Genomic DNA, 18517 nt, shown 5'->3' with positions numbered 1-18517 from the left:
TTTTTCTAGATCATTAGAAAGAAAATTTTTTATTTTTTAAAAATATAATTCCAAAGAAGTATAACGTTTAGTAATGAAATCATAAATGTTGTAGAACAATAAAAACAATAATCGTTCAATCAAACAAATTTGTAAATCAATAAAAACTTAAAACTGTTTGAAATTAAAAAAAAAAAAAATGTATAAGATTGTAGCTGTAACAAAAAACCATTACTTGTTAGGGTAAGATGAGTCTAATGACGCATGGGCTGATTGTTATGGTATAACGTTGAAGCATCTGTTTAAGCTTGAGTAAAAAAAAGAATTTTTTACACTTACTTTTCGATTCTTTTGTATTTCCTTTCAACTGATCTTTTTGTATTTTCTTTCAACTGATCCTTTTCCAAATCAGACGCCGATTTACGTCTTGATTATCTTCTGTTAATGATTATTGAATCCAAAAAAACTGTATCTTTTAGCGCTTTTTGCACTCTATTCTTTTTAAATTTATATAGATGAAACGAAAAGGGTAAAACGAAAAAAAAACAAAAAAAAAAGCGTTCAGTTATTTTGTTTGTATTGCATTTCTTTAATGCAAAAACAAAAAATTTTTAAAAAGGTGTGGCATTGAAGTTGTAGAAAAATTTCTGCTCTACCTAAAAAGTGCAGATATTATTTTGAAAAATTTATTTTTGGCTTAGCAAACTTTAAAATTCTCACCTTAAAAAAAAGTAAAAAAAAAATTTTTTTCACCTTAAAAAAAAGTAAAAAAAAAATTTTTTTCACCTTAAAAAAAAGTAAAAAAAAAATTTTTTTCACCTTAAAAAAAAGTAAAAAAAAAATTTTTTTCACCTTAAAAAAAAGTAAAAAAAAATTTTTTTCACCTTAAAAAAAAGTAAAAAAAAAATTTTTTTCACCTTAAAAAAAAGTAAAAAAAAAATTTTTTTCACCTTAAAAAAAAGTAAAAAAAAAATTTTTTTCACCTTAAAAAAAAGTAAAAAAAAATTTTTTTCACCTTAAAAAAAGTAAAAAAAAATTTTTTTCACCTTAAAAAAAAGTAAAAAAAAATTTTTTTCACCTTAAAAAAAAGTAAAAAAAAAATTTTTTTCACCTTAAAAAAAAGTAAAAAAAAAATTTTTTTCACCTTAAAAAAAAGTAAAAAAAAAATTTTTTTCACCTTAAAAAAAGTAAAAAAAAAGTTTTTTCCCAAAAGAATCGACTTCAAATTCTCTAAAGTAAAATTAAAGTTTATTAAACTAAAAAGTTTTGCAGAAAATCTTATGACAATCAAGATTCTCTTTTCAAAATTGAATTCTTAAGTTCGGAAAAAAAAATTTAGTGAAAAACCAAGGAAATGTTTATACAATTATACATTAAGATGAACAAGACTAAATTAATTTATGATTAAAAAAAAACTTAAATTAATATAATAGCCTTTGCTACCTATCTAAAATTTGACTAGTAAAAACGTAAAAACTTAAAAATTCAAAGCTAATTTGAAAAATGTTTCACAGCGCCACCAAATTAACGCACAAAAAAAGTATATTTGCGTTGCTCGAGAAACTAAAGCAAGACAATAGGGGCAAAAAGTAAAAGCAATTAAAGAAGCAGAAGATTGCCTTCAAAAAAACGAAGATAAGATAAAGACATTCAAAAGTGTCGCAGAGTTTGGGGGAAAGCATCGCTAATTCAGTACAACATGTGATACCAATTTGAAACTTCTAGTTGTAAGTCTTGGGTTTGTCGATAGTGTTTACTCAAAAAAATACAAAATTGGTGAAGCCATTTTTTTCATAAAAAAAGTACCTCGGACCTGCTTCTAAACATAAAAGAACTCAAATTTAATTAGTAGCCTTTTTACTACATTTATTTCTAACAATTTCCCCCAATTAAAAGCGGAAAAAAATTTTTTTTTTTTTGTTTTTTTTTTCATAAAAATCTTTTTTTTTTTTTAACATTTTAAACATTCTTTCTCAATTTTAAAATATTTATTTAGTGTAAAATCCTCTATTTTACTCTATATTACTCTTACCCCAGTTTACTTATTAAAGAAAAACTATTAAAAAAAACAACATTAAAATATATACATGGTTTATCATTAGCTTTACTTGTGGAAATTAAATTTCAAAATAGCACAAATTAATAATGACGTAAAAAAAATTGGCACTCTTATTACTATTGGTAACAAAACACATGGTAATTTCATTACTTTTGGTAAAAAAACACGAGGTAAATTCATTATTAATGTAAAAACTTATCGTTCGTACAAAAAAACAAAATCTTGGATGGGCAATCACTTTGTACACATTGTTGATGCTATCGCGGATGGATCGAAAGGATTTCTATAGTCTCTCTGTTTTCACTAAGTATTATTATTAGACTTAAGTAATCTTTTTTCCAAAACTGGTAATCAAGGATCTTTTACTACACCACTGCTTGATTTATATATTTTTAACAAATTTTTGATTTCATTTGCTCAGCAATTTTAATGACCAAACTGTTATTAACATTGCTCAGCAAAAGAATAGAGCTAACTGTTCCTTAAATTCAACCAAATCTAGGTAGATGGATGAGAACAGATTGAGTTACAACATGTAGAAAGCTGTCACATTAGAAAACCCTGGATTGATGCTGCAGCGCTGCAGCGGTTTCAGCTTGCATTCTGAGGAATTAGTTTATACTCTTGGAATGTCAGTGACACACGAACAGTCAGAACATGTCGGGATAATATTTTTGTAATTCTGACGAAAAGGAAATTTTTTTTTGGTGTTATGAAAACTTTCAGGCGTTGTACTAAATGTTAGGGAGCGAAAACCCGACCTGAATACCCGCAAGTACCCGTAGACGGGTAATTTTAACAACTTTAGTTACCCGATATTCAAGCCTTCGGGTCGGGTATTACCCGATTTAAACTACCCAAATATTACCCGCAGAAGTACTCAAAAATCGGGTAAAAAAATTACCTAATTTCTTTACCCGAAAATCGGGTAATAAAATTACCCGATAATCGGGTATATCAGGTAATAAAATTACCCGATCCTCGAACCGAAATTTTCGCGCGATCTAGTATTTTCGATCTTTTTTTTTTTTTTTGTTGTTGTTGTTTGTAATTCAATGTCAATCATAGTCCACAGTTGATATTTTTGGGGATAGTGCCCTTCCAGCTAACCCAAAAAAACCACCTATATGGGGTGATAGTGGACACATGTAGGTGTCCAGAAATGGGAGTTTTGAAATCCATCTATTACGTCCGAGAAAAATAAATCAATTTTAAGTTGAAAATTTCCCAATTTTTTTACTGTTTCGATTATTTACTAAACAAGCCATAAAATTGAAATGAGTCATTGGAACTTCATGAAATTTTATGGAGTTTTACCTGTATAGTATGGCTATCAATGTATAAAATTTCATGCAGATATCTTGTTTGGTTACAAAGTTATTGGCCGAAACGTTTTACAAAATCATACATTTTGACAGTGTTGGTACCAAAAGTTTTTAGTTTTGGTAAAAATGTTTTGTCTGATTGCCCTGATTTTTTGTATGTATATTCTATAGGCAATAGGCAACAACTTTTGTTATTAGAGTTTTGGAATTAGACCATTTGCTAAAAAACTGTGGCCAAAATCATTTAAAACCACAAAATCTCCTCATAATATGGATTATTCAGTTTTTGAGTGAAATGACCAACTCTGGGGAAAATTTTTGAAGTATTTGCTACCCTGAGCAGTTATCTATGTAAAATATAATGAAATGCATGTACTCATAACACAATTTGAGGGGTTTAGCAAAATAAGTAGATTTTAAAATTGTAGATTTTTTAAGTAATTTGCTTTTTTCATTATGTCCGTATGAATTTCATTCAGAAAAAGCATTACAGAGGCCGTAAAAATTGAGCTATCGAGTAAAAAATTGAACCCAATGTGAGCAATAGACTAAGGAACATTCATGTAAATTTTGGTTGAAATCTGACGGGTAGTATTTGACAGAGACAACTTTTACCGAAAAAAGAAATGTACGGCATTCCCTATTTTTTTGTTTAAGTGGATTTTACAGGTTAATCCATAAAAAAATCACTTGTTATTTCTTTCAAAACTTGCATTTTATTGCATTTGAAATTAATTTCTTTCTTTAACAAAACTACAATTATCAAGTTAAGATTCTTTTTTTACATTTTTAACTTCTGAAGAAAGTTTTTGGTCTATGATGTTTAAGATGTTTTTCAGCGGAAAATGTAGGAAGTGGTAAAAAGTATTGTTTTTATTGAGTATAGTGCACACTTTTATTACAAAAAAATTATATCAAAGAGAAAGGTACACACTTTAAAAAAAATATTTGTTTAATAGATGTATTCAATATTTATTGTTAAAAAAGTTGAGTGTGCACTATACTCATATGCAAACTATACAATATAAAATACTGTAAGATGACAAGTGGATAAATGAACTAAAGGGAGAGTAGATATGAAAATAGTTTGCTTTTATATCAAAACTATTTTAATCTTAATTTTCTTGAATCAAGAAAAAAAACCTAAATTGTGATTGAGAGTAAATTTTTAAGTTATCAATTTAAGAAGAAAATAAAATTTTTGAGTACACTGTTAAAAAAATATCGCGTTTTCTACGGAAAATTTCCGGCAGCTACGATGACAAAACTTCCCGTTATTTTACGGAAAAACCCATCACATGTAAACGGAAATTCTGTAAATAAACGGATATTTCCGTTTAAATACAATGGGTTTTTTCCGTTTATTTCCGTTAAATAACGGGAGGTTTTGTCATCGTAGCTGCCGGAAATTTTCCGCATATAAACTGAAATTTCCGTTGAAAATCAATGCGTTTTCCCCGTTAAACAACAGAAAGGTTGTGGCAACTCAACTGCCGTATAGTTTTCGTAAATGAAAGGAATGTTGTTCATATGAAAATTTAAAAAGTGAACATTTTAAATGTAAAATAGATTGAATGTTATCGAAAATATTATCTAAAACAAATCATTTTTGATTTACAATAAAATATTAAATTTTCCGTGATTAAATAATCAATTTGTAAATAAACAACTTCAAATAAAAAAAAAAAAAAAATAGTTAATAAAGTATTAGTACATAATAATATAATTATATTACATAATCCTATATAAATTTACAGTGGGGTGCAAAAAAAAAGCCACACTCAATTTTTTAATAAAAAAAAAGCAATAAAAAATGTCTCAAACTCATATAATAAAAGTGATATAAGACAATTTTGATAGAAATGCTTTTGACATTATTCTATATTGCATATAATAAAAAGAAATTAGGATTTGTGAAGTATTTTTCAAGTTTTAGTTGTATAAGTACTTAATTGGCCACACTTTGTTTTTTATGACTTCTGCGCATCTAGAAGGCATACTATCTACATGCCTTTTTAATAAGTCATTTGGCAAAGCATTCCAACCAACAAGAAGAGTTTGGAACAGTTTATCTTCATTTGTTGCCCTACGATCTTTCAACTTTTTATCCAATATAGACTATAGGTTTTCAATTGGATTTAAATCAGGAGACTGTGCTGGCCAAGACATAACTGGTATCAATTTAGATTCTAGATATCTCTTATTCAACCGTGCTGTATGTTTGGGATCGTTATCCTGTTGAAAGATGTAGTCACCATTAGGAAAAAATTCTTTTATACTTGGTCCAAGTTGATTAACTAAGATTTTGTGATACAAATGCTGGTCCATGGTGTCTTTCACCCGGTAAAGTTGTCCAACTTTGTGTGCACTAAAACAACCCCACACATTGACCTTTTTGTCATGTTTAATGGTTGCGTTTCATGTTTGGGGGTTGAATTTTCCCCAATTAATTTCCAACAGTGAGGTCGACCATTATAAAACAAGATGAAAGGAGACCCGTCGCTCCAAATAACTTTAGCCTATTGTTCACATGTCCAATCTTTGTGCTCAATGCACCACTTTAATCTTTTTTTGCGATTGATTTCACTAACAAATGGTTTTTTTATTTGCTTTCCAGAAAAAAATTCACCTGATACTTTTATTCGATGAGATATTATCCACTTTGAGATATTAGTAAGGTTCAAATCTAGTTTTATCTCACTACATGTGATTTTACAATCTTTTTTGACAACATTAAGAATGTAGCGATCTTCCTTTTTTGAAGTTTTAGGTTTTCTCCCTGATCCAATAGAGCTTTCAGTTGTACCATTTTGTTTATATTTCTTCACCAATCTGCTAATAGTGGAGTTTAAAACGCTCTACATAGCTTCTATGAGACTCTCCTCGGTCAGCAGCTTCAATAATTCGTCCAATTTCTATATCCGTTCGCTGTTTTCTAAAATATTAAATGTGCCCATATTATTCTGTATCTCTAATGATTTTTGTTATATAAATATTAGTTTATATATATGCATACCTCTTCTTTCCTAAATTTTTCACTGCCACATCCAATTTTTTTTGTTTTGCTTGATTATACAATTTATACTTGAAATCAAGAAAAAATATCAGTGTGGCTTTTTTTTGTACCCCACAGTACATAAAAATTTATTTTTATCTAATATATATATATTAGTTTCGTAAAATATAAATAAATCAACTCAAATGCAAAAAAATATAGTATTTCCTTTCTTATCCATTTCGAATCAACTAAAAATAAAAATGCATAAGTTTTTGAGTAAGGAAACATTTTAATATTTAATAAAGTAATAAATTTAAAAAAAAAACTCATTGTGTGCAATGATTGATTACTTTAAAGTTGTTACTCTATATGACTGATTTAGCGAAGGCCAATTTTTTACCATTGTTGGTGCCAGTACTAAATTAGATTTAAATTAAAATTAGAAAATTAGATTTTTTTATATTATTAAGTAAATAAAAATCTTTAGAACTTCTTTGAAATCAAATTCTAATAATCAATTACTAAATTTACCTACCAAATAATACGATGATTTTTTGAGCTGCAGATAAATTAAGAAAAAGTTTAAAACTCTATTTTAACTCTAATAACAATTATTCATTCTAATAAACATTTTAACAATCTAAATGTTCTTTTCTAATCTTTAATAAAAATTTATTTTGATTTATTATAAAACCATTTAAAAAATAAAATTTTAAATTTATACTAAGTTATTTTACTTATTTTATATACCATTGTTATATATTATAATATAATGAAAAATGAATATTTTATAACAGAAAATTAATAACTTTAACCCATCTGGTCCTAAATCATCGCTAAAAAAAAAACTAAATTTATGAAATAACATTTCATTATTCTAAGAATGTTTGAAAATTAACTTTTTCTTGCTTAAGCTAAAAATTGTTACAAAACCACTATATCTCTCTTTATTACTAATATTTTTGCTAAACACAAAATAATTAAAAATAATTAATTTAATATCCCTGGAGTTGATAATACATCAGTATATATATATATATATATATATATATATATATATATATATATATATATATATATATATATATATATATATATATATATATATATATATATATATATATATATATATATATATATATATATATAATATTTATATAAATTAATATATAATATTATTATATTTTATAAAAAGTTATGTTATAAATATTATATCTAGAATGAAATCCAACTTTTGATAAAAGCATTACAAATTTTTCAGTAAATAATCGAAGAAGAAGAAGATGCAATTGTCAACTTTTATAAATATTTCTATTTCTTTTTGAAGCTAAATGTGTACCCAAATATAAGTTTGAAAAATCATCACTTATGGCGGTTTAACATGTTGATTATAACTGCAGTTATTAATACAACGGAAACTTCCGTATTTGAAAATTTGGCCGCAGATACGGAAAATTTCCGTACATAATGTATCTGTACATCCCATACATGGATATACGGATACTTTCCGTGCAAGTAACAGAATATTTTTCCGTTTTTTAACGGAAATTTTTAACAGTGTAGAAAAAACCTCTAATAAATATATTTTAATAAATATATTTTAATAAATATATTTTAAAGTTCTGAAATTAAATTATGTTCTTTTAAATTTTGTGACAAAGTATTGCTTAAATTTAGACCAATCTCCAAATAAAAGGTTCACCCTCACTTTTGTGACTGTCCCTATTTCTGCATACAGGTAAAGTTTTGATTCATTTCAATTGCATATATTGTCAATAACAACAATTATATTTTGGCTTATAAGTCTACAAACTTTTGCCTTTTTTTTTTTTTTTTAAATTCTTTTCATTCGCACAACTGAGAGAGAGTTTAAATTTCAAGACTGATAACAATGCCAAATCATGCAAGAGGTCACGAGCAGAACAGAAAAATTGTCTAACTTGCCTTAAAAAGTGCACCAGGTAAATAACTTCATTCCAAGCGGAGCGTTTGTCAAAAATCTATGGCATCAACTTTGACTTGGGTGATGCAAGAGTGCCTCAAGGAACATGTGATACATGCCGGACAATCATGAAGAAGCGAGATGAAGGCAAAGAAGTTGTTCTAACATCACTGTATGACTTCAAGTCTATCCGTGTCAGATTGGAAACTCGTGGAAAAAACTGTGAGTGTCTCATCTGTAGGATTGGGCGTCTAAAGCTGAATGAGAAACATCCGCTACACGTTTCTCGAGCTGATGAGAAAGGGCCCACTGTGTGCTGCAACGATTGTCTGAGTCCCATCGGGAAAGGCTTTCCACACAATTGTAACCAATCTACATTTCGTGAAAACCTCAAAGGGCTAGCTGCTCAAAATGAGAAAGTTGCAGAACAGATTGCATGCAAAGGTGATTGCAAGCAAAACAGCTTCACCAAAAGGCACTGTAAGGCTTTCAAAACCATCTGGAGGACCACCTCTTCCTGTGACTCCAGGTGATTCATTTTATAATAAATACCTCAAGTAATGTTACATTGACACGAAAAATATTTTTATTCAAGAAGCACTTTTCTTCTCAATAATTTAGTAATTAGAAAAATGTTTCATAAGCCAATTTGTAATTACAGGGCCAAGTGGAGATATACCAAGATATATCAGCTCAACACAGGTTTATCTAATGTGGGAATGATGAAATTGGCAAGAGTAGTAAACCAGACTTCAGGCACAAAGCTTGTTGAGCCGAATTTCAACAAACATTTTCTGCTGGTCGAAAACTGAGTGATTTTTTTACCCACTCAAATATAAAGGTTTCTGATGTAAAAGGTGAAACTGGTTCAGATCACACTGTTGCCCACAGTAAAAACATCACTGACCTTATCGGCACAATCAGCACATCTCAAAATATTTCAACTGAGCGAATTATAAAAATCGGAATCGATGATGGCAAGGGATTTCTGAAGTTTTGTTTGGGAGTCATTGACAGAGCCACAAAAGAGTCCCCACCTCAAAAGCATCTCTTGACTGACAGGCTTGCATAAGATATGGGTGTAAAGCGCCAGATGCTTCTGGCAGTTGCAGAAGAGCTTCCCGAGACTTATGAGAATGTCCACCAAATTTGGTCGCTCATTCAAGTCGATAGAGTGAAGGCCATTGTTGCTTGTGACTTGAAACTGGCCAACATTCTCTGTGGGCTTCAAGCTCACTCAAGCTCTCACCCTTGTTCTTGGTGTAGCATTGATTTCATAAATCTAGAGAAGGCTGGAGCCTTGAGAACACTTGGGTCACTCAGAAAGAGCTATAAAAACTTCTTGAGTGCAGGGAGCATTCTTGCCAAGGCAAAACACTGGACATTTCACTGGATCATTCTGGATATTTTGCCTCCACCGGAATTGCATCTTTTGCTTCGAGTTGTTAACCACTTTTTTCAGAAGATGAAAAGTGTATGGCCCAATACCGAAAAATGGCCAACTCCTCTTAACATGAAACTGAGCCCCTATCATGGAGGCATGTTTGAAGGAAACGATTGTCGCAAGCTTATTCGGAATGTGGATAGGCTTCAACAGTTGGCAGAAGCTGAGTCGGCTTTCCAAGTTTTTGGATTCATCCATATGGTAGTTCACAAGATCAAAGACTTTGTGAGCCGCCACATGTCACCACTTGGAAATTACAGCGAACAGGTAGTTGAAGCAGCTCATCAAGACTTTTCTCATCATTGGCAACGATACAAACAACTCCCATCTCATCCAGAATACGCTCCTAGACTTAAAAACTGCCTTGTGGACTACAACAGCAAGCACCTTTAACAGTCTTACTCTGCCAAAAATGCCACATTTTATAATTCTAAAATTGTGCAGCTTGTTTTAGAACTGTTTAATTAAATCAGAAAGTAGGTGTTTCTTGAATCAAGAAAACAAACTTAAATTGTGATTAAGAGAAAATTGTTAAGTTATCAATTTAAAGAAGAAAATAAAATTTTTGAGTAGAAAAAACCTCTAATATTTGAGTTTTCTTCAACTCTTCATTTCAACTATTTCAGGTGACTTACCTGATTAAAATTCAAGTTTTATGGCATCTAAAAGTTTTTTTCAGCTTTGAACCTTTACTAAAGCCCTAAGGTGCATGAAGAGGAAGCCTTAAAATTAAATTATTGCGCAAAGCTCCTCAATTTGTGTTATGTGTATATGCATCCCATTATATTTTACAATCTAATTTTATTTTTTAGTTTTTCATGCAAAAAAAGCCATGGTTACTTATTGCTTTTCCATTTTGAGCCTATACAGCTAGTCACGAAAGTTTAAACGATTGCAGAATTTTCAAATCTAATCTTCGGTTTTTCTTGAATAAAAATCTAACGGAAATAGATATCAAAATAATTATTTTTCCTATTTGGTAAATAGGTTATTTGTTAATAGAATAAAAAAAAGTAGGTTTTGACTCATTACCGTTTACTCAGAAATTTTATTAAAAGGTAGGTGATACAAATTAAGAGGTTTCACAAAAGTTTAAACGATTTTATTTAGGATCAATTATTTGCTAATTAATTGATAAATCCGCTGCGAAATTTTTTTTCGCAGCGAATTTATCAATTAATTAGCAAATAATTGAGTAGTTTTTCAATCAAATAATTCATCACAACTTCATTAGGCAGCTTTTAATTCATTAAAAATCAACTTAAAATATTGTGAATTTCAAATTAATTTCAATTGCGTGCAAATGGGTCGAAAATCAGTTTCTAGTGACATCAAATGGCAAGTTATTGGTATGGCGAGGACAAAAAATCACACAAACGTTCAAATATCCAAATTACTTAACATTTCTGAATATTGCGTTAGAAAAACCATCAAAACCTGGGAACTTACCAAGGACGTCTCCGACATGCCGCGTACTGGGAAACCATCCAAACTCAGCAACCGTGACAAAAATGGTATATTCAGAATGAGCAGAGAAAACCCCAGACTCAGCTACAAAAAGCTAGCACAAATCTTCAATGAGTCAAAAAATAATCCAAAAGTTAGCAGAGAGCTCGTGAGACGAACATTGTTGGACAAAGGTATTGGAACGTACATAGCTGCTAAAAAACCTATTCTTTCAATCACGGATAAACGTAAACGACGAGTGTGGTCCAAAGAAAGGCTGGACTGGTCTGTAGAACAGTGGGCAAAAGTTATTTGGAGTGATGAAGCTAACTTTCAAGTTGTAAACCTCAAGGGAAGAATCTATATCAAAAGATTTGCAACTGAGAAATATTCAGACAGGTTTTTGCAACATCGTCGACAAGGCGGTGGAGGTTCGGTTGGTATATGGGGATGTTTTTCTCACAAAGGTATAGGCTTCTGTGAGCTGTATGAAGGCCGAATTAATCAATACACCTACAAGAACACATTGGAAACGTGTTTAGTTCCATCAATCAGACACTTGTATGGCAGAAGCAAGCAATTCATCTTTCAACAAGACGGGGCTTCAGCTCATACAGCACACTCAATCAAAGAATATTTTTTGAAAAAAAAGTTCAATGTGATGCCCTGGTGCCATAGATCACCAGATCTCAACCCAATCAAAAATATTTGGTCTTGGATCGACAATCAATTGACATACCATGAAATTCAATCAACTCAGCATTTAAAGCAACTTTTGAATGAGTACTGGCTGAAGATACCTCGCGTGATGTGCATGAGATTAGTTGAATGAATGCATAAACGAGTTTATCTTTGCTATAAAAACAAAGGAGAACACTTTAAATATTAATTTTACTTTTTTTTTTTCATTTTTTGTTTGAATGTTGCAATTTGTTTAAACTTTTGTGCTTCTTATTTTTCCTATAAGATTTTTTGTAATAGCTTTTTTCTAACTAAATATCAAAATTTTTATAACATGTTCATATTCATTTTAAAGCTAATTACTTTTTCTTTGATAAATAAAAAAAATTAAGTCGATATCATTTTACAGTTTTTCTTTATTAAACAAAAACCAAACATACTTGATAAAAATTCTGATATCGTTTAAACTTTTGTGAATAGCTGTACTAATGCATAGAAAATGTACACGAAAAATGCCTATTTTATGAAAATCTTAAATCTGACCTAAAAGTTGCAACTTTTTGATATTTTTCAATAGGCTCAACAATTTTTTATATTGATTGGTACTCATGGTGGCAAAAAATGCAAAATGGACCCCTTAGTTGATCATTTTCATTGAAAATTGATTTTCAAATTTTATAAGGAAGTTTTGGGGCTCGAAATGATTTTGTGGTCACAGTTTTTTAGCAAATGGTCTAATTCCAAAACTCTAATAACAAAAGTTGTTGCCTATTGCCTATAGAATATACATACAAAAAATCAGGGCAATCAGACAAAACATTTTTACCAAAACTAAAAACTTTTGGTACCAACACTGTCAAAATGTATGATTTTGTAAAACGTTTCGGCCAATAACTTTGTAACCAAACAAGATATCTGCATGAAATTTTATACATTGATAGCCATACTATACAGGTAAAACTCCATAAAATTTCATGAAGTTCCAATGACTCATTTCAATTTTATGGCTTGTTTAGTAAATAATCGAAACAGTAAAAAAATTGGGAAATTTTCAACTTAAAATTGATTTATTTTTCTCGGACGTAATAGATGGATTTCAAAACTCCCATTTCTGGACACCTACATGTGTCCACTATCACCCCATATAGGTGGTTTTTTTGGGTTAGCTGGAAGGGCACTATCCCCAAAAATATCAACTGTGAGTCACAAGAATATATAGTCTGGAAACAAAGGCCGTTTCCATTGTTCAACCGCTTTATGTTAAAACTTAAATCAACGACCCGGTGAAGGTGCACAAAACGAAAACTTTCACATTATTCTCCCTGTGACTCTGAACAGAAAATTGGGTTTTGTATTTAATGTTGAGTTCTTTTAAATAATTTTTGTGTAGATAATTTCTCCGATGTGTTAAGAAAGATTATTTAAGATTTAAAAACCTCTTTAAATAAATAGAATGCTTTATTTAAAGTTTCTTTAACATAAATATTTACATATTTTTTGCTGATTCCTATTACTAATTACTGCTGTTTTGTACTGTTGTTGTTATGTACTTCTTGTGTTAGTGAATATGATTGCATTTTAGTATATATATATATATATATATATATATATATATATATATATATATATATATATATATATATATGTATATATATATGCATATGTATGTATGTATGCATGTATGTGTGTATAACTAGTTATTTAATATAAAACGATATAAAAGAAAAAGGTTTGCCATGCAAAATAACAGTAATTATAAAAGTTTTATTTTTCTAAAGATATATACTGATAAGTTTGTGAATATCATTTACTTTTACTTACAGTATTTTATTTATCAAGTATTTATCAAGTAGTTATCAGTAGTTATCAAATATTACTAATTATCTTTTCTTACCTTTTCTTATCTTTAAAAGAAAAGCTTTTTCAATATTTTTTTTTTGCTTGGCATATATATTTGTGTAAATATACATGTGTGTATTACATATATATGTATATATATAATATATATATAAATTATATATACTATATGCACTATATGTGTGTATGTGCTATGGACAGTTTTCCATAACGTTAGTTTCTAATTTAAATATGACATTATTGAAGCTTACTGTCATATTTAAATAAATATGATAATATGGAAGTTGGAGCAATTTATTATAATCGTATGCCCTTCCTGATGTTAACTTGTTTTGCTGATCAGAACTGAGTTTTTTTATTATGATACTACCTCTAGGGAGTTTACCATCAAAGACTTATTAGCTCCTCCTGACATTACCCACAATTAAATTAGGAGTTTTATTGCAAGATATTTTATTATTATAAAATAACACTTGTTGTTTGATGTAACTTTTGTATTCTTTATCATTGACTTGTTAGCAAATTTACATTTTTTTAAATTTAATGCTCTTAAAAATTTATTATAAGTAGTTTTTTATAACAAATGAAAATTACTTTTTTTTTTTTTTTTAGATTAATAGCAGTTTTAAAACATTTTAATTTACACAAGTTTATTGCTGCAGCTAAGTTTCTTCACTTCAGTTAGCAGTGATCTTTTTTTGGAGTCTTACCTTCCAACTTTGTGTTTTTCATGTTTATCTTTTGCAAATGAAAGTGTTTGAACTCCTACAAACAAACTGATAATCTGCACTTTTGTTTGGATTTTGTTTGTAACAGAAGTATCAGTTTATATAAAAACATTGTTAAAATTAGACATAACAGTTGTATTTGTAAGAATTTCTTTTACAAAATCAATTTCTATAAACCATCTCTATCACGGGCATTAATGAGTGTTTGTATAGTGTCAAATTCTACTTTACATGCGAGAAGTAAAGAACAGCATTGAATGCTATAAAAAGAATAAGAGTTTTTTGAATAGTGTAACTTATTAAACAGTTTGTGAATAATATAACCAGCTAAATACTGCAAACTTTTCATTTCTGCATCCTTTATACTCATGGTTGATTTCTCGCATTTCTCACCATTGAATTTGTTGTTATCGGTAAGGTAGTTTAAAATTATCTTTAAAATCTTTTTAATCTTTATAAAAAATATCATTTGCTACGTCCTGCAATAGAGTATTGGAAAAAGTACGTTCTTCAAAATGTTTACGCAGGTTTTAGGCGGATTATCCGACAGGAGTCCAAAAAACCTTGAGTATTAATTCTCAGGGTTACCTTTAAATTTTTTAAAAGACTCTTCAGCTTATGCCGCAACTCATCTGCATTATTTAGAGAAAATTGAAAATCTAAAAACTTTACAAAAATTGGGGAAAATTGAAAATTTAAGAACTCTCGCTATGGAGTTTTTTTGTTTATTTGCGTTACTGTGCACTTTCGGAAGAATGAGAACTAGTAATTTCTTGAACAATAACATAAACAAAGCGCTTTTGTTTGTTTCCAGACTATATATTCTTGTGACTATGATGTAATAAATGAATTGAGTTGAATTGTTTCGGCTATTTTTACTTCTTCGAGTATTTTTACGGGTATTTCCTACGGTAATTCTACGGGTATTTTCTACGGACATTTTACGGGTATCAAGTATAGGGTATAAAAAACAAACGGGTATTACCCGCTTTAAAAAGAAACGGGTATTTTATAACTTTCGGGTAATTACCCAAAAATTTAAATTCGGATAATACTCAAAACAACTACCCAGATCCGAGTTCGGCTCTTGAGTCCCTACTATATGTTCTACCATTAATAATCTCAAGCAAATTTATTTAGCAAATTGGTCTTTGAATTACCAACACTAAGTTTATGATGCTTACACGTCATCTACAACTTTTTTTACTTGCATTAAAAATCTAAAAGAACAATTCTTGTAGCTTACATACTGTCATGAGTTTATTTACAAAAACAAGCACTTAATCGCACTAACCGCGTTAATAGCAACAATCCTAAGGCCAATTTTCAGCCAGGACAACTTTCCGCGCTCAAGTCTAAAAAATTCCGGTTCCAAGACTAAAAAATTGAAGTTAAAGTTGCCCAGTCAATAAATTGCAACGAAAAACGATTGTTATTGTTATGTTAAACAAATATAATGATGGAAAGCCAAAGAATTTAAAAGAACTTAAGGTGTCCCCTACCAAGTATCTCAATCAAAATATTGAATCTATACATAAAGCATATTGAAAAATGTTTCAAGTTGGGATTATAAAATATTGAGTACATGCCGCTTTTTTTCTGTTGTTTTGATTCTTAAATTTAAAGAAAGTTTTTTTTAACGTTTGAATTTGGTTTTGTTGGTCATTTGAAAGCTTATGCTAATTTATGTGTATTTTATAAATACAAGCGCATTGCAAAAATTAGCCGATATTGAAAATAATCACTAAGAATTGGTAGATGTTGACTTGACTGTACAAATGGCATTAAATTGTTTTTCCAACTATTTGGTTCGTTTTCCAGAACGTTACCGATTACAGTGATATTCGGTCACTTTTTTCAAAATTATGGTTACACGAGTGTTCTACTATGTAATACCAACAATATTTATTATAATTGTTTAATTGCTACATGTACCGTTTTTGTTTTATAGACCAAAATATTGGTTTGCTACTTAAAGCTTGGTTTGGCTTAGCTTATGCATAGCGTGAAAATCTCGACATTTTCTAAGGTATAAACTACTGCTAAAATGCAAATAAACCCTAAAAAAAGTGTAAAACCTGGTCAAATGGCTACCAAGTTGGTAAAACAAAAAAAAAAAAATACGTCTCTGTTAACATACTTTTATTGACTCTTGAAACCTTCTTAAAAAGATTTACTTTCAAAATTAAATGATAAAATAACTATTAAAACCCTTTTTTTTTACATTACATTACCATTAAAAATCTGATTTTAATTTAAGAAATGCTTTTTGATCTTCTCCACCAAAAAAATTATCAATAAATTGCTCAATACACTCTTTTAGTACAAACACTCTACAATACTATTTTAAATTAATATCAAAATTCATAATTTTTTAAATTAACAGCATTTAAGGATAAAGATGGTTAAAATGTTCATTATAAACCGTTAGCTATGGTTTTCTGCTCCTTATCTCTAATAACTCAAATTACGCTAGCAGTTCTTTAAAGATGCTTACTGTTTAGATCAGTTATGCAGCACAACAATCTTTCTTTGTACTCTGGATGATTATTGCTTCGCTTATGCCTAGACCAATCTTGATAAAAATCTTGATAAGTGGTTTAAACAGTTTGTTCACTATAGGACCCCAAGGGGGATCCTTTATGGCTGATGAAATCCTTGATGTGGTAGAAGACGGTGTGAATTTTTTGTGTTACGCTTGTATCAGTTATTATTAAGTAACACCTTTTGAAGTTTTCAATTCTTTCAGCGAAGTCCGGCTGTAGGATGAATCCAAAGCAATCTTTGAAAACTAAACTGAAACTTTTAAATGCTTCAATTATGTGTAAGTTATTGGGAATCAAATTTGTATCGGCAAGTTGCTGCAGCACATCAACATTTTTGAGAAGCTTCTGCGCTCGTTTCCGTCAAACTGGCCCCCATGATATGGACTAAGTTGAATGTGGAGAGCAGCTGGTCACTTAACAGCTCTGCCCAAGCAGTTTTTTGGATCTTGAAAAGATAATTGACAACTCCTAAGAGGAGATGCAATTCCACCGGTAGGATGATTTCCAAAATCAGAACATTTTCAGGCCCGCTGATGATTGGTTTTCGAATGACATTGCCGAACAGCTTTCTATTAGCAACATTCCAGCTGAAAATTGCTGAAAAGACTCGAGGCTAGATTTGATTGAGCCCAGTGTTCGCAAATTTCCAGATTCGACAAGACACTTTGATTTGACGTCACACCATGTGCAAAGGTGCATACTTGAATGGGTTTGAAGACCACAAACTATATTTGCAACTTTCATATCACAAGCCAAAATTAGTTTAAGCCCATTTGCATTAATAAGGGACCAAATTCGTTCAATCTTCTGATGCCGCAACAAGAATTTGTCTCTTGACTCCAGTGTCTTTACCAGTCTTTTGAGTGAGAGGCTGTTTTTGTAGCGGTGAGCTGGTTTTATCCCTGAACGCAGTATCAACAATGCTCAGACAAAACTTGAGAAAACCTTTGCCACCATAAACTCCGAGCTTAACAAAATAACCACCAGAAATTTTGTGATATTGATAAACATGGTTCACAAGACTTGATAAATCATTGCAGTTATCAACAACCCGAACTGTACCAGTATCTCTTTTTCCGTAGGTGAGTTGTAAATCACTGCAGGTGAACAAATCACTTAAGTGTTGACCTGCTCTTAGGAAATTCTTGTAAAATTTTGGCTCTACCATCTTGCTGCTTGATTTTTGGTTTATAGTTTTGACCAGTTCTTTTAATCCGTTGTTTGACAGGCCCGTATATAATTGTACATTTACAAGAGCTGGAGTGGTCAATATTGGAGCGCTGGATGTTGACAGGGCACTATTTCGACCAGAAACCAAAATATGCATATTTTATGTTTATAATAAGCTTTATTTAGAAAGTTTGGTAAAGCTTTTAAATTATTCATTTTTAAAGAAATTAGAAGCTTGTCAAAAATATATTTCATGAAATCTATCTAGTTTCATTTTTTGATCTTCAAGACTTTTATTCAATATATGGATGTAAAAATTATTTAAGTATAAATATTCACCGG

The 18517-nt window shown here is 29.8% G+C and overlaps 1 protein-coding gene and 1 long non-coding RNA gene across 3 annotated transcripts; one reads left to right on the top strand and one right to left on the bottom strand.

Annotated features, from left to right (window-relative positions):
• The first annotated feature begins 3926 nt into the window (after window positions 1–3926).
• On the top strand, window positions 3927–10326 carry LOC149891249 (uncharacterized). Its single transcript, XM_090083635.1, has 3 exons — window positions 3927–3991; window positions 8039–8832; window positions 8965–10326. Exon 3 carries the CDS (start codon window positions 9379–9381, stop codon window positions 10138–10140), a length of 762 nt encoding a protein of 253 aa, XP_089939761.1. The 5' UTR covers window positions 3927–3991; window positions 8039–8832; window positions 8965–9378; the 3' UTR covers window positions 10141–10326.
• On the bottom strand, window positions 4754–7389 carry LOC149891250 (uncharacterized). 2 transcript variants are annotated; one of them, XR_016451275.1, is made up of 4 exons: window positions 6897–7389; window positions 6712–6778; window positions 6380–6609; window positions 4754–6298 (listed from the first exon to the last, which is right to left on the bottom strand). It is a non-coding gene; the product is annotated as an uncharacterized LOC149891250 (long non-coding RNA). The 2 variants fall into 2 exon arrangements; XR_016451274.1 differs by having other exon boundaries at window positions 4755–6298; window positions 6712–7389.
• Window positions 10327–18517: the final 8191 nt, after the last annotated feature.

Source organism: Hydra viridissima, unplaced genomic scaffold, assembly GCF_058129835.1.
Source record: "Hydra viridissima isolate aposymbiotic clone 2 unplaced genomic scaffold, HvirCarnegie_v1 scaffold_3, whole genome shotgun sequence".
Classification (NCBI taxonomy): domain Eukaryota; kingdom Metazoa; phylum Cnidaria; class Hydrozoa; order Anthoathecata; family Hydridae; genus Hydra; species Hydra viridissima.
This window is presented reverse-complemented; position numbering and strand designations above follow the sequence as displayed.